A 24,011-nucleotide genomic window follows, 5' to 3' on the forward strand; every position below is an offset into this window, starting at 1 on the left:
AGGGTCAGGTGTGCAAGGCGTGCAGTTATGGGCTGGTACTCACATCGGGTCAGAAGTACAAGGTGTGTAGTTATAGACTGGTACTCACATTGGGTCAGGTGTGCAAGGTGTGCAGTATGGACTGGTGCTTACATCATGTCAGATGTGCAAGGCATGCAGCTATGGGCTGGCACTCACATTGGGTCAAGTGTGTGAGGTATGCAGCTATGGGCTGGTACATTGGGTTAGGTGTGCAAGGCGTGCAACTATGGGCTGCTACACACATTAGGTCAGGTGTGCAATGTGTGCAGTTGTGGGCTGGTACTCACATTGGGTCAGATGTGCAATGCATGCAGCTATGGGTTGGTACTCACATTAGGTCAGGTATGTGAGGCATGCAGCTATCGGCTGGCACTCACATTGGGTCAGGTGTGCAAGGCATGCAGCTATGGGCTGCTACTCACATTGGGTCAGGTGTGCAATGTGTGCAGTTGTGGGCTGCTACTCACATAGGGTCAGGTGTGCAATGTGTGCAGCTATGGGCTGGTACTCAACATTACATCAGGTATGTGACGCATGCAGCTATGGGCTGCTACTCACATTGGGTCAGGTGTGCAAGGCATGCAGTTATGAGCTGGTACATTGGGCCAGGTGTGCAAGAAGACTCATGCATCCCTAGTGCCTTTTGTTCCCTTGGTGACTTAATGTTCTCATTTTATGATGTTATTTTGTATAGAATTAAAATCAAACAGTTCCAAGGACATAAATCATTATATCTGCTATGAATTATGATCATTATCCGATCCAAGTATTGGGTCTGTGGGCCTCAATCCCACCACCTTACCCATGGCAGATGTTTTGTGGACTCATAGGTATTTGCTTGAGAGCTTACAGATGAACTTTCTTACTAAAATACCATAGTTTGTAAGACTGTACCCTTTGATTTATGTTTATATTACACTCAAGCTTTTTGGGAAAAGTAAGAGAATCAGAATTGAGTAATTGGATGAAAATAACTTAAAGACCAAGAAACACATTTAAAAACCTGAAGAAAATTCACATTTTAGAAACTGAGATAGATGTTAAAAAATGTTTTCATTTAGAAAAATCACATTTTGAAGAAAAGTACCTAAATAGCCAGAAAGAGTGACTCCACATCTTCCCCACAGTTCAGTGGCAAAGACTCATGCTACAGATGCTTTGATAATAAACTCTTTTTCATTAGCACTGTAGGGCTTTATGCATTATAAAAATATGGCCAATTTGTAAATGCCCAACAGCATTCAAACACTGCCTTATGTGTCAACCGAGTTAGTTGCCATTTGGAATAATACTTGGATTCAGCACAGAATACATATCAGAGTGATTCGGGATGGAATCACTTGCCACCCTTAGAATGAACCTGAAACACTAAAGACGAACTAATTCATTTGGGAAATAAAAATGTAATCACCCTCCCTTGCATCTGTTGCAACAATTCAATCTGCAGTGAAACTTACACTTGTATCAAGTGTGTGGAGTGTTATCACTGCCATTCCTTTTATAATCTTCTATACAAAAACCAGTCATAATATATTCTTTCATTTTGAATTTTTTTATACCAAGAAACTGATCTTAGTAGGATTTGTGACAAAGAAGTATGCAATCATTCAACAAATATTATCCCAAGAGTAGGAACAAATAGAAATCAAATAATGCAAGGAAATAACTGAAATGCTTCACTGTGATTATCTCTGAAATTGTTTTTTTCTTTATGCTTTACTGTATATTCTACATTTTCTAAATGAAAATACCTAAGTTTCATTACTGAAAACACAAATATTATTAACTTTTAAAGAGACTGGGGGAAAACAAGATATGACTGTCAATGCATTTAAGATGATACGAAAGTTCATGTGCATCTTGGATATGAAAATGTCTGACTTCTTCCAGAAATTCCCTGAATTCAGATCCAAGTACCTTCCGATGCTCCATAACCACAAATGGCTGAGAGGCTTTTCTTTTGCAGCACAATGAACTTCCTTTATCAAAGAGTACAAAGAATCTTAAACTGTATTCAATTTCAGGAACATACAGTATCACTAGCATAAAGTGAAACCATCCAATAAATGGCTCCACAATGCCTAGTGCTATGACAAAAAAAATCGACTATCATTCTATTTTTTCACAACTCATATTTTTAAACCATTACTGATTTCTGAACTATACACCTGTTATCTAAACTTACTCTTGCTAAATCGAGTTTGCCAAACAGGAATCTGAGGGCTGCATTATTTTTAAAGTTTTATATCTTACTCATACTCCCTCTCAAACTTTCTGAGGCTAATCCCATGATATTTCCCAGGTGAAATTCCTATTCTCTCCCTTAGGTAGTGTCTGCCTGAAAGGCATATGCACACATATGTGAAACTCGTGAAGACCCTCAGAGCTTGCATAGGCTGCATGCTCACCAGCTTGCCTGTTAATGTGACAATAACTTCTCATGGGTTATTTTATTTCATCTTCACAACAGCTGAAAAGGGTAGAAATTGTTGCATCATCTTTAGAGGTGAGAAAATTAGGCTCTGAAACTGGCTTAGAGTCACTTAGGTAGGGGCCAGCCTATTTTCTTTCTGTTACTTATTTATCAAGTGTCTATAATGCACCACACACTGCTCTAGAATAAAAAACTACAGCCCATGCTCCTGGGGTCACCAAACATTTGGAACATACTTATGATAAAAATACAAAAGTTTGTTATTCGGAATTCAAATTTAACTGGGCATCGTGGATTTTTATTTGCTAAGTCTGGCAATCCTATGTATTCATGTCCACCATGCCATACAGCATGCTAGGTTGACTCAGTGGCCCATTCAATCCTTCCCAGCAGACCGTGTTGATATGGGATGGATGGAGATCTCCAGGAATGCTGGGATGAGGACTCCAGGGATACTGGGATCCAGATTCCAGGGGCCCTGGGATGGAAGCCACAAGACACATTGGGATGGAGACTCTAGGGACACTGGGATGGACACTCCAGAGACATTGGGATGGAGACACCAGGGACGCTGGGGTGGAAGCTCCAGGGAAACTAGAAGACACTGAGATAGAGACTTCCAGGGATGCTGAGATGGAAACCATCGGAGATATTGGACAGAGACCTCTAGGGATACTGAGAGAGAGACACCCGACTGACACTGGAATAGAGAACTCCAGGGACTCTGGGATAGAGACCTCCTGGGACAGGAGGATAGAATACCCCTTGAAAACAATTCCCAGCTGCTCTCTACAGCCAGAACAGGAGCATAAGACATCTCTTCACAATACCCTAATTTGCTCTGTGGTTTCTCACATCCCTTAGGAAAATCTTGAGTCACTGATCAAAAGCCAACCACTTGCAGAGAATGCAGCGCTGGTCTGTTCACACAGCACCCAGGACCTCCAGAGACAACAGAGAATCTTGTAAGTCAAAGCCATAGGAAAACCATTTCCAAAGTTCTTTAGAGATGAATGAGGGATGCAAGACTCAAAACACTAGTTGGGGTCACATTTGTACCTGCCCCGCCCCAGTAAGGGGTCTGTTCCCTTGGCTCAGAGTGAAAGCTCATTTTCCCCCAGGGTGAGCTTTGGTGTATACAGCCTGACACTGGCTCATGCCCTTGCCAAATGTAGGTATCTGGGATGAGCTGTTATAATCCTAACACCCCTTTCCCTAAGTGTTCACCTGGATGCAGAGGGGAACATATACAAATTCAACTCTGGAAATAAATGTGTCGAATCAACAGGTATCTTTGAGCTTCTATGAGCAGGAAAAATCTGTGCTATATTCTGGGGAAATAAAGAAAAGACAGGCACTTCCCTTGCCTTCTGGTAAGTCACCATCTGATAAGGGTGACTTCTCAAGAAATAATGCAATATCCTACAATAAGTGCAGTTAAAAAAAAAAAAAGTAGATGTCAGGTATATTACTAGGGCCACACAGGACAGAGAATGTGGCGGTTCAGGACTGATGGTGGACCCTTAAGCCAGGTCCTTACTACAAGTGGGAGTTTACCAAGCAGATAATTTGGAGTGGGGGTGGGTGGTAACCAGTATTCCAGAAAATGAGAAAGAGGTCAGAAGGGAAAAAGCCCAGAGGCAACAAAGAGCATATTCCGTAACTGTAGGCAGAATAAATAATTCCACATGCCTGGACCATGTGAGAATGAAAACAGGCAAGTCTGGAAGGGAGGTGGGAAAGCAAGGCAGAAGGGCTGGTGTACCACACCAGGGAAACAGCATTGATCCGATGGGAGCTACTGAAGGTGGGCATTTTTAAAAGATGATGTTGGCTGTGGTATGCAGAAGCAGGAGAACATCTGGAGGCCAGGAGACTGATTTAACACCACTGCAAAACACAGGCTGAACTCCAAGTGGAGAAATTTGATGGAAGCGAGCATCAGAAATCCCCCAGTATTGCTACTGGACTAAAGTAAGGAAGAGAACACCAAGTAGCCTTGTCCAATCCATACTCACCACCTCCTCACAAACGTCAAAAGAGGTGAAGGTAACTTGCTAGGTGCGATAAGCTATGCCAACTTCTTCCTACTCATGTAAAATTACAACCATTCATCACTTCAAGTGTTGAATGTACAAGGACACCTCAAGATCTGAGAGCAAAAGCAATGATCCTAGAAACGGTTCAATATTTATCTAGAGTGCCCAGACTATAAGCTAGATTTAGCTGCACTCACGTTTATAGAGAGACTGCAAAACCTCTGTAGCTATGACAGGTATGCTTTATACTCTGGTACATTTGGACGAAAAATATAATGAACTCTCCACTGCCCAATGTGCCATCCTTAGATGCCAGAAGAACCCAATTCTACAAACGGACCCTTTCTTCAACTTTAATGGCAATTTTCCTAACAGATGGATATATAATCCCAAAATAGGTAATCTGAATGCAAGGTTTATGCAGGTTTTCTAAGGAAGTGATAGTGAAAACAGGGGAAAGAACTCAAATTTGTTTTGATTGTGTTCCGGTGGCCTCATCGTCAAACTGGGATGCAGATGTTGACCTAGATACGGGAACACGCGCACCCTTGAGAGACAAAGATAAAAATAACTTCATTGAATCTCAATTTACTGGTATATGGCCTAATCAAGGTGACAAAGAAAGGTGGTGGTGGGCCTTGGAGTACACATCAAGATCTCTGGATCTCTAGAATCCTACTGAAGAATATAGTGGGAAGTCAGGAACACGTTTTCAGGAGTCAAACTGACTGGGTTTGGAACTCAGGTCCATCTTTTCTTAGGCATATGCCCCTGGACAACTTATTTATCTACTTTCTTCCTCAGTCTCCTCATCTCTAAAACAGCAATGTTGATAGTACCTACCTCTTAGGTTTGAATGGAGGAACAAATGAGTTAATTCATGTTAGAACAGTTACTGGCACAGGGTGAGGGCCTGATCAATGCTTACTCTAAAGGGCAGCCATCGACATCTTATTAGCAGTAGTATATTTTATGACACTCACACCGTATTTCATTCTTATAAGAAATAATATTATTCAGCATTCTTCAGTTTTGTCAGGGAAGGTCACATGCAACTGCACAGATGTAAAATGAAGTCCAAAAATATCTGCGGTGGCAAAATACAATATCTCTCACCTTGCTCCTACAACAAGTTCTTTCTGTCCTGGGTCAAATGTTAACTGCGAGAAATCCACAGCATTCTTCGCTCTGAACTCCCGTAACCAGGGGCCAATTTCTAAATAGAAAAAATAAATAAATAAAAAGATAAAAATGAATTATTTTTCCTCTGGGGACCACAGATAGTGCACATCAGGTAGCAGACGTTACATTTCAGAGAGGATTCAGAGGTCCCTCTATGCCATCTTTCAGAGGCCACTGGAAGTTTCCTTCAGGATGCCCCATAAGCCATACTAAGAACTTGTAAACCACAGAGGGCAGCCACCCAATAAAGAGCAAGCGAGGCATCAATGCTTGGTTGTGATTTACAAGCCAGATGTGCATTTTCCTTTTGGCTTTGGGCTGGGCAGAAAATAACACAGCATTCACATGATTCATCAGAGGAATACTGAATGCAAACAAGACCATTTCCTGTGCAACTTGACTCAAAAGAGCTGCAGATTTTTAAATATTACAAAAGCCTCCTTAGGAGCAAGGACCAAGCACACAAGCACCATTTGCCTTCTTTCAAATTAGATGTTCCATTTCCCTGTCCTTTGGGTTTCTATTTTGGCCCCATGATTAGACTTGTTAAACACATTCAGACCTTTCTAGATGAGAAATCCACAGTTACTTCTAGGCTTCATTTGCATTTTTTTTTCTAAGGGAAATCAGGAAATAGCCACTCTACAGAGACAGGTTTTTACAAGCATGGTTAACTCCTATTAGACAGCCTCCAGCTCAGAGTCCGATAATTATAAAATGACAGTATTTGAGGAGAGATAGGATGCTGCTTCAATGAGCCATTTTTGCAACTTTCATTAGCTCATTTTTAACACTAAAAAATATTCAGTGAGTTGCCTACCAATCGTGGGATACCTTATCATTATCATTGACAATTAACCATGTCATCTGATTGTCTTTTTTTCTTGGATTTAGTATTTTGAATAACACCACCCTGACTAGCCAGGCACATAACAACTGTCAAATCAATGAAGATGTTGGTTTGAGGAAAAAGTGTGTAATACTGGAAAGAATCTCCTCCAACAAACGCTGATGCTAAACACATCAGTGTTATGTTTTTAATGGGGGCATATGGAAATATGCCCCCATTCCATATCATACCCTAAAGAAAACGCTTTGTTGATGTGAATGAGAGGGACTATTTTTTCAGGAATGGTTCTGTATAATAAACATGTCTTTTCTCTACTAACAGTTACTGGGGGGAAGTGATATCAAGTAAAATTTATCTTCTGATTAAAGGAAACCAGGGGTGAGTCATATAGAGAGGGACTTGTAAGGATTTTCACATAAATTTCTACATTTTATAGGCAAATCAATTAAAATATGTAGAGCAAGGTATGTACAAGGCAATGGAACTATGAAAAGTTATTAATAATTCTTCCAGGACTTTATAATTCAGTTAAAGAAACAGCACTAGTATCTTTAAACAGGGTGTCTATCAATGCAAGTGTTTATAGGGGCTTGTGGGTTTACAGGAATTATTCTTAGATGAAAAGATGATTGAGAGCTGCGGTAAAACAAAAGGAAAGATTTGACCAGAGAGTGACAGGAAAGATGTGCTAGAGGGGCAAAGCAAGACAGCAACATGGGAGGCCATGGTGCCCCCTGTGGCCATAACTGGTATAACTCATCTTCACTCCATCAATGCCTCCATTCCTGGGCAAGAGAGAACCCAATGGCTCTTGCGTCTGCATTGCTCCCTGCAGTGCATGCAGCATACAAAACAGCACTTTGAATGCGATAGGAAATAATAAATATGTGAAATGAAGTAAGAACAAGTAAGTGAATTCAAGAGAGAAATAATCAAAAGGAAAGGAAATAAGAAAAAGAGAAAGGAGAAAAGAAAAAGTAATAGCAACTTAAACTACTAGGAAAGGAAACTGAAAGGTGTATTTAAATACAAACTGTAGAAAAATTCACTTACAGGTTAAAAGGTTTGGACTTGATTTCATATGTAACAGCAAAGCTTTGAAAAGTTTTCAGGAAAACACTTGTTCCATTTGAGCAGATGTCTTTGGAATATCAATGAGCCCTTGATAGAAAGGATGGTTTGGAAAGAGTAGAGAATGGAAGGAAAAGTAGTGTATTTTTAAAAACCTAAAAACCTACAATTTGGGTATTGGCTTTGAAAATGGATAAAGAAGATGTGGGATCACTGATTAGAGATGAAGTCAAGGGAAACAAGTTAGAGAACAAAACAGTTTCCAAATTAAACGAAGAAGAAAACAGTGATGACTGAGACAGGCATCAGGAGTTTGAGGTGGCTTTAGAGAAAGATAATAAATTCAGGTGCAACAAATGGGAATGTTGCAGGTGAAAAATTTCCAATGGTAGGTTGGCCCACAGCCATTGTTAAACATCACTAAGACCTAGAAATGTCCATAAAGATGTTCTAGTTCAGGAGGTTCATCATTCAGATGGGAAACACATGACCAGGGAGCACTGCCAGGACCAGGCTCCAGAGTGATATCAGGGGCTCTGTTCACAACTCATAGCCCCCAGAGCTGGGCTCGCATCCAATCTTCAAACCACATGAGGGAAGAACAGAGGGCCAAGGGCTGACCTTCCTGCTAGGGGAGTGAAGAGATGAGCCTCTAAGAGGAAAAAAGACTATGAAAGATAGAAGAAAATCAGGTTACTCATTTCCCATGCATTCATCTTTCTTTTTATTTAGAAGACTGGGAAGAAAGTGGCCAACAGGAACCAGGCTAAAGAGACATACATCAGGTTTTGGTCCCTATACTGAACAACAGGAAGGCAGTTTTGCTACTTCCTAAAATACCCTGAAGTAATACAAGGAGTCATGTACAGAGGAAAAAATGAGTTAACAGCATGTAGTTCTGTCAATATTGTTCAAGTTTCCTTATTTGAAATTCTAATGAACTTTCCCAATAAAACTGTGTATTTTTATGGTTAACATAGATCAAAGTTGAGTAATCTGCATATTCTCTTCTTTTTGACTTTCCTCCAGAAGGTCGGCCATCTCAACTTTGCATATTACATTGGCTTCTATCTCACTGATACCATGAGAGCCTTGCAAGAAAGTCTCTGCACCAACTTACCTCTTGAACTAAAAAGAATCCTGCACCAATACCTATCCTCCAAACTTTCCCAACAGATCAGAGAAAAGGCACTCAGTCCTCTTTTCAAAGACCAGTTGCTCTCATCTCTTCTTTCCCCTTTAATCGCTTCTCTAAATTACCTAGGCTTTCCTCTAAAATCTCCAATGTTACCTAGTCCCTTTCCCTCTGCCTATATGTACATACTCTCCTATTTTAAATAACATTACATATTTTTATTACACTCTCTTGTTATTATAGCTTCAAAAACCCCAATAAAATGCATAATAAACTTCCAAGTACAATATAGCAATATATCAAAAAAAATCACACACATACAAACACACACACACACATACACACACACACACACACACATACACATACACTATATTTCATATGGAATAGGGCTTAGCCCAGAAACACAAGGATGGCTCAGCAAGCTTAGTAACAGAAAACCTATTGCTACAATTCATCATCACAATAACAGATTTCAGTAGTAGCAGGAAAACATTGTCAATACTGCTTTCTAAGGAATCAGAAAATGAACAGTTTTGGAAATAGAAGATCTAAGAGAGTTCAGGGCAATTGGTCACAAACTAGATGCCAGAGGAAGTTTGGGGAGAGTGAGGGAGCAGGAGGGGGTCCACAGCAAGTGGTGAATTGAGGGGATACAATTTTCAATAACATTAAGATGCTCATTGCCCCCAAACAGTGAGTTTACCTTTTTCCTCCTATCCCTATTTTCTGATATTGCTGAAATAACCATACGATGAAATGCAGCTTAAATATGGCAGCCAATATGACTATATATATATATATATATATATAAAATTGGAAATTATAACATAAAATTTGTAAATTCCAACTGAACACGTGATAGATAATTCATAATATTTGACATTAACTATCCTAGATAATCCAATTTTTACACAAATCTTTAGGTGATTGTTGAAATACGGTCTCCAGCAATGATTTTGTATTGCAAAATTACATTCATTGATTCATATTTGCCTTCTCTTACAGCTACATAAGCTCCCATGTGATTGGTGTATAAAATATTTTATCAAAAGTGTAATTCCATTTTTTTAAATAATCCAGTCTTACAACTTCAAAAAATGATTTATTTTATGAACAAGTCAGTATTAATAAATTTGGTCCAAAATACTTGACAAATATAACTAGAGATAAGCTAAATAGATTCAAGTTAATGTCCCTTCCAAAAAAGAAAGAAAAAAAAATCAAAAAAAAAAAAAAAAAAGAAATGCAAAGAAAAAGAAAGGGAAAAAGGGGTAAACGCTACTCTTTTAATAAAAGCAGACACTCTAAATATAGCCAAGGTAATGATGTTTGTAAACCAAAACAACAACAGCAACAAACAAACAATAAAGGGCAGCTCTTGTGGAAGACATGACAGTCATTCCAAAATCTGATTGAGAGCCACTCCACATGCTAACACCTGCAGCACCAACTGTCCAGAAACCAATCTGATTTGTTAGCAAACACTGACCAAGGAAACCTCCCAGGTACACTAAGGGCTGGCTCCGGATACCTGTTTCATTCCTCACACCTTCAAACTTCAGTTAATTAAGGGACTCAGAAAGCAGGATTTCAAAAGCTATATGAGTGACTTGAAACCCACATTGGCAACTAAGATGCAAGCCAAACTAGGTGGGGCCAGGGGATGGTGAGTAAAGATTGTTGAAAAGCATGGAGAGCAACTTACATAACACACATAAGTACAGTATGTAGAAATACAAGTGCATATCACAGCCTGCTTCTATTTATCATGTAGTTATGTAACTGATTTAATCTGCATCATGACAAAATAACGCTAACAATATGATTATCAGCAAGACAGCTCAAAAATAGCTAACATTTAAATAGTAGGTTCTATCTTATGCACTTTATAACTATTAATTCCTGTATTTCTCACACCTGCCTTATCATAGGTGAAGAAACTGAGGCACAGTAAGGGTGAGTGTTGCCAAGATCAATAGCTGGTAAGATACAAACCCAACCAGCCTAGTTTTTGTGGTTCCAGCCACTATGCTATATTATTAAACTTCAGCAAATATAAAATTTAGCTTCCTATACAGCACATCTGGAAAATTACAGGAAGAAAGAAAAATCGACACCCTCTCCACTTTGAAAGTTACTCTATTTCCATTGATAGATTGTTAAGCAAAATCACTACCCACTCAGTTTTCAACTATGGACTAGAGAAAAATGAAATACAACAGAAAGCTGGGTCTCTCAAAACCAGCTACTACTTTAACCTGTGAATAAAACATTGATTGTTTTTGCCCATGTTAATAAGGGTGATGATCTACACAAAAATCATTCATCATTTTTTATTACCCAAGTGTCTTTATGTAAGTATGGAGGAAGAAAATGACAACCACGTGCTGATCTGCTTTATTGGAGTGAAGAACATTCTGAAATCAGAACGTAGGAATGATACAAGCAGTGTGGAATGCTTGAGTTTCTAAGCAGTCTAAACCACTCAACCCCAATACGGGAGTTCGGGGGCAGGGACAAGATACTGTCCTGAAAATGGAAGAGCTGTGTCTTCACCTCCTCAAGATGGGCACTTTCTGTGAGCAGCACAGGAAAAGAAGTACAGGGCATATTCTCTGTGGAAAAATTCTGGAAGTTCTTTTTTCTGACCTCTTCCTGCAGTTGTGAAAAGATCCATCCTACCTCAAAGGTAGGGACCTATTACTCCTTAAAGTTGGCATGCTTCTCCCTTCTATGGACTTCATTTTTGGTTTCAGTGCATTACATAAACCATCCTATCAATGAAATATGAGCCAAAACTATGATAGAAAAACAAGGGAGTGGAATGTTTAAAAGCCAACACAAGTAGAAGAAGAGCACGGCAGGTCTGTGCTGGTTTACTATGCTGTGTCTTGCCTGCTACCAGTTTCCTTCCCTTTCCTTTGCAGTCTGCGTTACCAGGCCTGTTACTCCAACAACCACTCAGAACAAGGGAAGCTCACTTTGGACAATAAATCAGCAGCAACCCCATGTCATGTATACCCCAAAAATAAGATACATCAGGCCTTCAACCAACTTGGTTCTCTCAAATCTTTTCAGTGATGATCATAGCTTTCAGTCCCAAAGCTTCACACACTTGTCTGGTGCCAGTGTGTGAATGCAAAACACTTCATAAGGGAAGAAACATGCACATTCATAAATGTTTAAAATATGCTGCTGAAAAACATACATATCAGAATAACCCACATTTCTTACTTATACCTCTTTATTTACTAACTATATTTTCAGTACTGACTTGGTATCAGGAATTGTAGGAGATACTTTTACATATTAACTATTTTTATGTTTATAATCTTGTGAAGCGAGAGCTATCATTTTTGTTATAAAATTTTTTTAAACCCTGAAATTTTGACAAGTTAAATATCCAAACATGACATAAGGAATAAGTAGCTAAACTGGAATTTAAATCCAGAATAAGACTAAGGCAATATTTCTATAAGATAAAAATTAAAAATCAATTTTCCAAGGAATGTATAAACAGCATGAATCCTTACTGCCTAGTAACATATAAGCATGGATTAATTTATCAAAAATGGTAGTTGTACCCACCAAAGGAGAGAAAAATTGGAAAGAAGGGAAGCTGGTAATTTCCAGATAGGATACAGGAATGTTCCAGCTTGGCCGCCCACTGGGCAGGACACAAGTGAAGGAGGAGTACCCCAGAGAAAAACAGAAGGAAACCAGGGCACACCCCGGCAGCAAGAGGTCCAGGGGAAAGAAGATCTCAATATTGGAGAATTTATCTCCCTCAAAAGATTTTCCAAGACAAGTCCTATTTACATTAGCAAACTCCAAAATGTGCAGATATGCTAAACCTTACTTTTGCTTTGTAGAAAGGTTGGAAAATATGAGGCCAATTTTTTTCTCCAAATATATGAGCCTTTACTATTTTCAGTATAACTCCTATCGAGGGCTTAGTTGAATCAAAGCAGGTTACAGCAGGACATGACATTAGCTGCCCTGCAGTCCAGCCGTTGACTTTATAGTTGAGGGCAAATGTGTTACACCACCTGCCCAAGGCTATGAATGTGCAGTGAGCTGGAAAATCCCAGGTCCTAAGGTTCCTTTGCTGGTCTATTTTCTTTCCCATCACAGCACTAGGAGAATATCTAAGTAGAAGTACCATGGCTGAACCTCACCTAACACTGGCATTTAGATCCTGAGATTTAACAAGTATTTATGGTATGACCTGAAAATCATGCAAACAATTGAAAACATAAGGCAAACCCACCCCTGTTTCAGAAAGGTAGTGGATTTCAACTGGTTACAAGATGATCATTGTTTCCAGTGGAATTCTGCTTCCTAACATTTCTCTTAAAATATCCAGGAAAAATATCAAACACGTTTCTTTAGTTGTTCTATATTATCCTGCAACAATCTAACTTGGAGAAATGATGGGCCTGGAAAGTCACGTGGGAGTCCCTTCCAGACACGAAGCCTGTCCACCACCTGCCCTGGCAGCGTTGGTCACCAGCTGCCTCCCCATGCAGGCCCCTACTCCTGCCCTCACTGGAACAGTGCATGCATTCTTTCCTACAATTTCACAGATTGGTGGTTAGTATTTAATGCTGATTTACATTATGGATACATTTTATAACATGGATTCCAGGATGTAAAAAAAAAAAAAAAAAAAGTGGTCTCTACCAGGCTAACCACATTATCTGAGCACATGAAAATTTCTAAATGACAGTATTTTAAAGGACCAAAATTATACTTATCTATAGTTATCAATATATCTCAGTCCCAAGGCCATCACACTCAGCAAGCATCCTCCTTCAAACTACCCAGTATAAGAACAAGAAAGCTCTTGCAGACTGCACAAACTTAGTGAAGTAGATTAAGCTTTCCAAATGTGGATTATAGTCATATTGTATCTAGATATATTGTATATAAGTATATGCACAATACATATATTGTGTATATGTATACAGTGTGTATGTATACACATGTATTTATTTCTATATATCTGTATACATATAGACACACATATACATGATAGGGAGAGAAGGCAGAGAAATTCTAGGTGGACATGGGAGGGTCCCTGGAGAAGCACCACCCTTAAGCTTAAAAGCCTGAGACTGCAGCCCAAAGTGACAACTTATATTCTGTTTTCCCGCTTGAATGTTACCTTTTCCTAAACCACCCATGGCCCCACCCCACCCCATCCTGTCCCTATAAAGACCCCAGATTCAGCTGGCAGAGAAGAGAAGCTGCTGGACATTACGGACTACGGTTGGATGTTGGAGAGAAGTTGGCTTGACTTCAGAGGGACAGTTTGATGGTGTAACTTTGAAGAAGAATCTGACCAGAGATGGCCGGACTCCAGTGGAAGATAACCTTCCTGCCCCATCCCTTTTCCAGCTCCCCTTCCACTAAGACCCACTTTCATTGGCATTTATCACCATTTACCTCCACATTTACCACCCTTCAGTTCGTTCATGTAACCTCATTTTTCCTGGACACCAGACAAGAGCTTGGGAGCCATGGGTGCAGACACAAAAGGGCCTGCTGAGCTGTTAACATTTAAGCTATCTGCAGGCAGCAGAGCTAAAAGAGCACTGTTATATGCCCTCTGGGGTTTCAGGGGTCACAGGTTCCCCACTAGATGTTGGTGCGGGGCATACAGGGAGTTGGCTCCTGCCAGCATTCAAAATTGCTCACCCTGGCTCCTGCATCTGTGCACCTGTGTGCTCCTTCCAGCATGGGGTGGAACACAGAGGATCTGAGTGAGTGGAACTCACCCCTGCCAGTGCCAAAGTGGCCAGCTGGTTCCAGTATGTGTGCACTCCAGTTCCGGCCTCGTTTGCACACTCCCTCCCACAGGAGTTGAGAGCTGAGGACTGAGTAAATGAGGCATCCCTGTTGCAAGTTCTGGGAAGGAGTCAGGGAAATATCTGGCTTCATACACACATAGATATATAAATATAAGCATCAATGTGGTCATTGTGTATATATATGTGTGTGGTATATATATATATGTATTTGCCTAAGTGTATACAAATAGATATTATAGACACTTATAGACTACAGTAGAGAGAAAAAAATTATCTCAAAAAATATCTATAGGAAATGAGTATGTCCCATTTATAGAACTTTTAAAAAACAAAAATAATAATAACCAATTAGAGAAATTAAAACATTTCATATCACGAAAAAAGACCCAAAATAGCAGGAAGCATAAAGCATCTTTCATTTGCATTTTCATTTGTAAATAATGACACTGAAAACACAGCATTTTAAAAATGCAAGCAGTGCTTTTTCAAATCTTTTTTGGTTTCTATTGCAGTCTATTGAAAGTGAGTCAAGTGTTCTATCAAGTCTTCATATGATTTTGTTGCATTAACACATAGTATACCTAATCCATTTTTCACATGTTCATTGTAGAAAAATATTCACAAACTACAACTTTTGCAAAAGGTCTACACTCTGGATTTGGATTCTTGCGAAGTTCACTGTTTCATCTTGGGCAGCCTTCCTGGTGGATGTCTCAGAAACCAAAAAGCTGTGATAGCTCCTTTTTATTCGATGAGTTCCTGACTGGGTCTTCCTTCAAACACCATTTGAAAACTACAAGCTCGTGTCACACATTTTTTTTTTTTTATTTTTTTACATCCTGGAATCTATGGCATAAAATGTATCCATAATGTAAATCAGCATTAAATACTAACCACCAATCTGTGATTGTAGAAAAAATGCGTGCACTATTTCAGTGAGGGCAGGAGCAGGGACCTGCCTGGGGAGGCAGCTGGTGATCAAGGCTGCTGGAGCAGGCGGCAGACAGGCTTCGTGTCCAGAAGGGACTCCTGTGTGACTTTCCAGACCTACCGTTTCTCTAAGCTAGATCGTCACAAGATAATACCAAACAACTAAACATATTTTTCCTGGGTATTTTGAGAGAAATCTTAGGAAGCAAAATTTCACTGGAACCAATTACCATCTTGTAACCAATTGAAATGCACTACCTTTCTGAAACAGGGGTGGGATTAATAAATTCCACTGTTACCCCACGTTTTCAATTCTTTGCATGATTTTCAGGCCATACCACAAATACTTGTCAAATCTCAGGATCTAAATGCCAGTGTTAGGTGAGGCTCTAGCCACTCTGGCCCAAGGAGTTCTGAGTCATTCAAGGGTTGCCTCAGACCCACCTGGCAAGTGCAAAGAGACACTAGTGAAAAGTTGTCAGTAATCTGAGTTCAAAATCTGCCTCACAGGATAGAGTTGCCTTCCCTTTTGTTTATAACTTTCAAGATCTTGGTAAATTCCTATTTCATTAAACCATCTGAAGCAATTAATTAGGATAAGAAATAAGCTTATAAGTGCCTGGGTTTTATTGCTAGATAACTCATAGAAGAAGCAATTTCTACTCATCCATCAGGAAAGACAGATTTTGTTTTAATTTATAAGATAATGCAAATTCATATATTATAACACCAACTAAGCATGACCCTCAAATTCCTGGACTGTGATTAACTTTGTCCTTCAGGCTATGAAGCTGGTGCCCAGCCTGCCCCTCCCTTAAACTTTATGTGGCTTCAAAGTACTTTGATTCACCCATAGGAAACTTTGCCCAGTGCAGAAGGGTTTTCATTTTGGCTTCTGACCTGCAGCATATGATTTTAGGCTATAAAATCTAATTGCAAAATCTCCATGTTGTGACAAAGAACAACAAACAGTAATTTCCTTCAGATTTATAACTTTAGAATTACAAATGATGTTAATGACTAAAATTACAAAAATGAATAATTTCTATTCAATAAGCACTTAGATTATTCTAGAAGTGGCCAAAGTGCTGGCTGTGTAAACAGTGATAGCCAGAAAACTGACAGGTACAAAGAAAGCCATTCACCACCAGATAACAACAGAGATTGCAAAGGAACGTGCCAGAGATTTCTTAGAGCCTTAGGGTGTGTGGTTTTAAAATATCCAGAATAGTTCTGCTACATATTCAGAATTTGCCAGACCTCAGCTTTAAGACAATAAATCATTTGCTTAAGGAAAATCTCTTTCTGTCACATTCTCACAATTCACACATAAGTTTCCTGTCTGCCTCCTCACTATTGGAAAATCTTTAGGTTCTAATCTAAGCCACTACTTCTGCAGACCTTAGGATTCAAGGGAAGAAGAAAGCTGTGGGAACTCAGGAGACAAGACAGGGTCATGCAAGGAAGTCTTCTTGCTTGAAGAGAGGTCTAATAAGTCCCAAGGTGGCCTCTTTGCCGAAGTACAGATTCTATCTACACATCAGAACTAGAACATATTTGCCAAGTCAGACCAAGGCTTTTCCAGGAACTTTAGGGTTAAGCATTAGGTGGATGTGCACCAAAAATACTGGGGCAGCACAATAATTCATTTATGTAGTCAAATAATATTTATTTATTGAGTACCTGCTACACAGAAGAACCAACTGTAGGTACTGCCTGGAATACAAAGTTATATAAGACAGACCTCTGCCTTCAAGACATTTATAATTTAGCTAAGAAGATGAGATACACACAAAAGAGAGTTAAACTGAAGAAGATAAATACTATCTGATCCCAGGGAAAAGCATAAAGATGATAAATGCTCTAAAGCAGCACCATCCAATGAAAATACAATGTAAGCTGCACATGTAATTTTGTATGTCCCAGTAGCTATGTTAAAAAGCTGTTAAAGAGGGTTGGGCACGGTGGCTCACGTCTGTAATCCCAGCATTTTGGGAGGCCGAGGAGGGCAGATCACTTGAGGTCAAGAGATTGAGACCATCCTGGCTAACATGGTGAATCCCTGTCCCTACTAAAAATACAAAAAATTAGTCAGGCGTGGTGGCATGCACCTGTAGTCCCAGCTACTCGGGAAGCTGAGGTAGGAGAATTGCTTGAACCCAGGAGGCAGAGGTTGCAGTGCGCCGAGATCACACCACTGCACTCCAGCCCGGGCAACAGAGCAAGATTCCATCTCAAAAAAACAAAAACAAACAAACAAAAAAAAACCATGCTATCAAAATAAAATTCATTGAGATATCTTTGTGTATGTGTATTCTAAGTCTTTGAAATCCTTACACTTACTGCACTGGCCACATTTCAAGTACTTTGAAGCCATACCTGGAGAGTGGCTACATGATTGGACAGTACATACCCAAGATATTAAGAACAGGCTTCCTTGGTAACATGGAGCCTTTGTTGGATGGAAAAACAAATTAACTTGTCTTCTCAGAACCAGCTGCCATAGAGGTCAGCACAACTTAATCAGGCACTGATTCCAACAAAACTACCCTCCCTTTACCAAATATACTGATGAAAGTAACACAGTCCTTGGAATTTGGTTGACTTAGGTTGGAATCTCACATGCAGAACTTTTTTCTGTGGAACCGTATTCATCAAGTGAGTAGTTTAATAATGGGTTGACTCAGCAGGTCTGCGGCATTCAAACCAAGCAGGTTCCAAGAGAGTGTCTGGTCTTTGACTGGCTGCTGGGAAATAATATCTAAACCCTTACGATATTCTGCCTGATATGAATGTCTCTCTCTCTCTCGACCTGAGATCTTTGATCCATGCCAGATAGTCTACACTAACAATGCAGTTTACAGTGGGGACCTGTGGCCAGGCTGTATCTGGTTGACTTCAGGAAGGGCTGGAGTCTGAGTAACTAAGGTCAGCCATGCAAGCATTCCATGCCTTTGTGATCAACCCTCAATAAATCCCTGGACACCAAGGCTACATTGCATTTCTTTGGTTGGCAATATTCTATTCATTTTGCCAAATGTCACTTCTGGGAGAATACAGTGCTGTCCTTATGACTCCACTGGGAGAGAACAGTCTTTCCCGAGCTTTTCTGAGCTCAGGATTTATACACAGTCTTTCCTAAGCTTTGCTCCACATGCCTTTTATGGGTGCTAACTTTAATCTACATCTATCCCATCACTGTAATCAACCCTAACTGTAAGTATAAATGCTTTTCTGAGTTCTGTGAGTCCTTCTAAAGAATCATTGAACCTGATAGTGGTACTGGAGACCACCAACTCAAAGCTTCTCCCTCTTGTGATGATAAGCACAGTAAACACAATAATAAAACCTATATAAATATCCCTGGACACAGATGTGTTAGTTTGGAAGAGTCAGAAATATGTAGAAATCACTGTCTCGCTTTATCAGGGCATTATGGTACCTGCTTATCTAGGAAGAGATCCAGTTCCCTCCAATAGCATCAGAATCTCTTAGGCAGCAAGTCTCTAGCTTTTCCAAAGGGTAAATTCCTTCCTAGGATCAAGCTTGAAACTTCTTTACATGAGTTATAATAGGCATGTGGCTAGAAACTAGATAAATGCCACTCATGATCCAGTTCCCTCCAATAGCATCAAATCTCTTAGGCAGCCAGCCTGCACCTTTTCCAAAGGGTAAATTCCTTCCTAGAATCAAGCTTTATATGAGTTGTAATAGACATGTGGCTAGAAACTAGACAAACGCCATTCATGATATAATTAATGCATTTCATTGTTATCTTTCTTCACATATTTTATAGCCCCCACTCTGTTTTTTTTCAAAATTAACATAAGAAGTTTCTTGCCTTACGTATTCTTACTTTGTACTCTCTCACAGAAACCAGTACATTACCAACAAATTAAGAAAATAGACATTCCGTTCCATTTTTCATTATTTTATTGAGCAGTTAACACTGATATTCAATGAAGAAAGCCAAAATGCAATCTGCTTTGCATAAATATTTCAACAGATTGGGATAGAAGAAAAGTCAGATCCCACATCATGAGTGTCCCCAGTTCATTGTGAAATACACCCACACAGATGAAGACATATTCTTAGTCTATGGTGTCCCCATGGACTTCCAGACATATGGACTAGCTAAAAACTTTTGGAAGCCAATCAAACCTCAAGTCTCAAAGCTGTACTCTACTTGCATTGGCTTTCTCTGCCTGCAAGGGTCTAGAGACCAAGGCACTCTACTATTAGCCTCCACTCTTTCTCAGACTCCCCTGCTTTTCACTTCTCTCTCATCGTTCATTCAAGGAGACCCCCTTAGCTTTGTTATAACACTGATTCTCATTTCTCCATGTTGATATCAGGATTCCATCCTGTCTGAATTATCTTCCTATGTACTCCCTGTTTATTCAAATTCTAATGAATGTAACAGATTGGGGGTTACTTAAGAGTAGGGTATAAGTTTACTAATATCTGTGTTCTTGTATCTAGTGAAATAGTCTTTGATGCATGTGTTAAATGGAACATGGGTCATACCAAAGCAGCATGCAGTCCTACATGTCATCTGTATTCTTCCTTAATAACCTCACTAACCTCCCTCCTTTCCAGGCCACCAGACACTGTCAATCTGATATATCTTTTTATTTTATTTTTTAATTTTTATCTATCTATCTATCTATCTATCATCTATCTATCTAGAGACCAGTTTATGGTGCTGGCTAATTTTTGTATTTTTCATAAAAACAGGATTTTGCCATGTTGCCCAGGCTGGTCTTGAATTCCCAGGCTCAAGAGATCCACTGGCTTCTGCCTCCCAAAGTGCTGGGATTACAGGCATAAGCCACCATACCTGGCCCAATTTGATATATCTTGACTAGTGATTGTGTTCAAGAAGCACTTATGAACTATATTCTATCATTCTTCTAATCATTTTACATGGGATTGTTTATATCCAAATAATATTGTGAATTTAGTGAAAGAGGTCATCTTTAACATTTATGAAATATAAGTATTAGTCTCTAGGCTCTAAAAGAGGGATTGGCAAACTATGGCCTATGGGCCCAATCTGTCCCATCACCTGTTTTTGTTAATAAAGTTTTATCAGAACACAGCCATGCCCATTGTTTACATATGTTCTACGGCTGGATTTGTGCTACACTGGCAGAGTTGAGTTCAGACTATTTGACCTGCAAGGGCCAAAATATTTACTATCTTACCTTTCACAGAATAAAAGTATGCCAACCCCTGCTCTAGAAAATCATAGAGTCAAAGGCTCAACAAATATGTATTACAGATAATTAAACATGCTAAGCATAGTGTTTTAGAAATGAAAGAAAGAACAAAAGAAGAAGGAAAGGAAAGGAAAGGAAAGGAAGGGAAAGAAAGGGAAAGAAAGGAAGGAAAGGAAGGGAAGAAAGACAATTTTAAAGTAAGAAGGAACCACCTCTGGGCACATCTACTCAAACCTCTTCCCTAAGACTCCGGAAGAGTAGAGGGTCTTACTGAAATTCACCCAGCTAGATATCAATGTGGATTAGCTTAGAAAGAGCCCCTAATCGTTCACCAGATATAATTTATCATATATCACATGGCATCAATAAGGAGGATCACTTCCACAATATTGCATCGCATAGTTTTATATGGCCTTTAATATCTTCCGGTGAAAATGATAAGGACATGCAGGAAATCATTACCCTCTTCACAAGTTGAGTATTTTCTACACTTTCACACGAAATCATTTTGAAACTCCAGCTAATTACTACACTTCCATTTCCTCTGAGGGAAAAAATAAAATAAAAAGCAAACCTTCTGGAATTCCTAGCGCAGCCTATTAGTTAATATTATCTACAGTCCCATAAAGTCACTGGCCTCACTCCCAGCCTTGCTTTGGTACCAGCAGCCCCAAGTCAAACACCAAAGATGTTAAACTTTAAAAAAAGAAAAAGCACGTGTTAAAAAAAAAAAGAAACAAAAGCTGACATTTATGGTTTCAGGGTTTTTATTTCCAACAGAGGTGGATTTCTGCCATGGCCCAGCAACCCCCGGAGAGCTCAGCATGCCACACCTCCAAATCACCAGCATCTGCAAAGACAGGTTCATAAGGCAATGAGGAAAATAAATATCCTTCCATTGGCTTTGCCCTTTTTGGTTTATTTTGGCCAATCTCTTCATGCTTTCATTTCGAGGTACTAACCTGCCAAGACCCATAAGCCAGGGGGTATAATAGTCACTCTTCTTTCCCAGCGTGGGACGAAACCATCACACGGACAAACTAGAAGCTGTATTTACAGCCCCACTGACTTCCTGGGAGAGAGTTGTGAATTCAGTGTCACAGTCTCATTTCTAATCTTGTTTCCAATTTTTCTTGACATGTTTATATTCTCATTTCCTGATGTGTGCCAAACAGCTTCAGAGACCCTTCCCGCTCTGGGCCCAGTTTTCATGGTGTTTGTCACAGTGAACTTTAATTATTTGCTTGACCCCTTTAATGTTTCTTCACTAGACCGTCTGCTCCCAGGCACACGACAGCTGTTTGTTCATTCAAGCCTTCGTGCGGCAAACGTGTACCTACTCTGTGCCTGTTCCTGCTGTAGACACTACAGAGGCTGCAGGAAAACAAGCAGAGAAGGCTGTTCCTCTCACTGAATGCTTATCCGAATGAGGGAGGCAGAATCAATGAAATAAGCAATCAGTGCCATGATGTAAATAAAACAGAGTGACTTTGTAGAGTGTGACTTAGAGCAACATGGTAGAGTCTGTGAGGAAGGCCAGTCTGTGCAGGTAACATTTAAGCTGAGACTGGAATGACAAGAAAAAGCCACATAGAGGTCTAGGCAAAGGGCATTCCAGGAGAGGGAGTTGTCTGGGGAAAGGCCCTAAGCTGATGATGATCCAGGGCAAATTAAGCAAGAGAAGCAGGACAGGAGTGTAATGAGAGACAGGAGAGGAGAGGTGTGAGGGAGGTAGGGCCACTGCATGCATTATCTTGCAAGTAGAGGTAAAAAGCTTTGGATTTTATTCTATGGGAGAGGTTGGCAAACTCGCTGCAAAGGTCTGGATAGTATTTTAGGCTTTGTGGGAATATAGTCTCTATCATAACTACTCAACTCTGCCTTTGCCACCACAGACAAGAGTGGGCGTGGCTGGGTTGCACTAAGACAATATTCACAACGACAAGTGGGAGGCTGATTCAGCTTGCGGCTATAGTTTTTGCCAACCCTTGTCTATGGCACTAGGAAGCCAAGGTATGTGTATGGAACAGTCAAGGGGGAGGCATGAGCTGCGTGGCATTTTTTGAAAACTTAGGACTGTAGCGTGGGGAATGGTCTACAGAGGATGGAGAATGCAGGAAATGGGATAGACCACAGCGGTCTAGAGAAGATGGAGGAAAGCAGGCAGATATGGGAAGCGTTTTGAACTAATTGATTAGGGAAATAAAGAAACGTGAGAAACTGAGGATAACACCCAAGATTTTCACTGGAACAGCTCAATCTATGGGGTGATTTCTGAGACAGGAGAGATGGAGAAAAAGTAAATTTGGGGAACAATCCAATAGTTCTTTCCTGGATGTCTACGTGGAGGTCTTCACTAGAAATTGCAATGGAGATGCGAGTAAGGTGGGAATAGGGAAGTTCTGGAGCTCAGAGGGGCTGGCTGGGCAGAAGATAAAGGTTTGGTAGCCCTCAACATACAGATGTCATTTAATAAGGTGCTAGAGGGGACATCGAGGCGAGGAACGACAGAAACAGAAGAAAATGGCCACTCATTACTGAGAGTTGGAAGAAAGATATGTGGAGTGTTCTGCATTAGAACAAATGAATGCATGCAGAAATGAATGAATAAAGCCCACATCCCTGCATTAGGAGGGTCATCTTGTTCCTCTCTATCTACAACCTCTATAGTTCACTGTAGAATTTCAGAGCGATGGCTATGACGATTTTGATCTTAGAATCAATTTGATTATTTAACCCTGATATGTAACCCATTTATCTTCATACAGACTTTTAAGGACTTCCCAATTGGATTCTGTTTCTACTGACATCAATATAAATTGGAACCCGCTCCTTCACTTCAATTCTTTCCCCAGAAGTGAGAGCTGATAGCCCCAGGTAAGTCCCCAGCCCCCACTGAAGATGCATTTCTTCTCTGGGGGTTACCTTGAGAGACAGAGGCTCTGTTGGTTATGATTAGATGGTTTACTAACATAAGATGTGAACATAATTTGTTCTGATCTGCTTCTGCCTTCCAGTCAACTCATGTTCTGTATATTAGAAGAAGAAAGGTTTGGTGTGTGTGCATGTGTGTGCACACACACAAGTGAAGAGTGTTTAGTTCTGCCTGTCTGTGCCTCAGGGAATGGAATGTAACAGATGTTACAGTAACACACATTTTTTGCTTTAAGAAAAGCATGAAGGAGGTGGAGTGGGCCAACTTGTAGACACTTTGGATTCCAAATCAAACCAGAAAAAAAAGAAAAGGCTGCACACAGTTACAAGAAAGTGCAAGCGGAAAAGAACCCCCACCGAGTTCAAAGGGACTTGTG

General features: G+C 40.0%; 1 protein-coding gene across 5 annotated transcripts in view; it reads right to left on the bottom strand.

Moving 5' to 3' along the window:
• SEMA5A (semaphorin 5A) overlaps nucleotides 1-24,011 on the bottom strand; it is a 516,751-nt gene that overhangs the window by 301,921 nt on the left and 190,819 nt on the right. For 4 of the 5 annotated variants that reach the window (XM_054488673.2, XM_063664657.1, XM_063664656.1 and 1 more), the window contains one exon: nucleotides 5,611-5,710. The exons of the other annotated variant lie outside the window; for it this stretch is intronic. In XM_054488673.2, the coding sequence (XP_054344648.1) occupies nucleotides 5,611-5,710 (100 nt within the window). The remainder of the gene's footprint in view (nucleotides 1-5,610; nucleotides 5,711-24,011) is intronic. 5 annotated transcript variants of the gene reach the window in all.

This window comes from Pongo pygmaeus, chromosome 4 (genome assembly GCF_028885625.2).
Source record: "Pongo pygmaeus isolate AG05252 chromosome 4, NHGRI_mPonPyg2-v2.0_pri, whole genome shotgun sequence".
Lineage (NCBI taxonomy): Eukaryota > Metazoa > Chordata > Mammalia > Primates > Hominidae > Pongo > Pongo pygmaeus.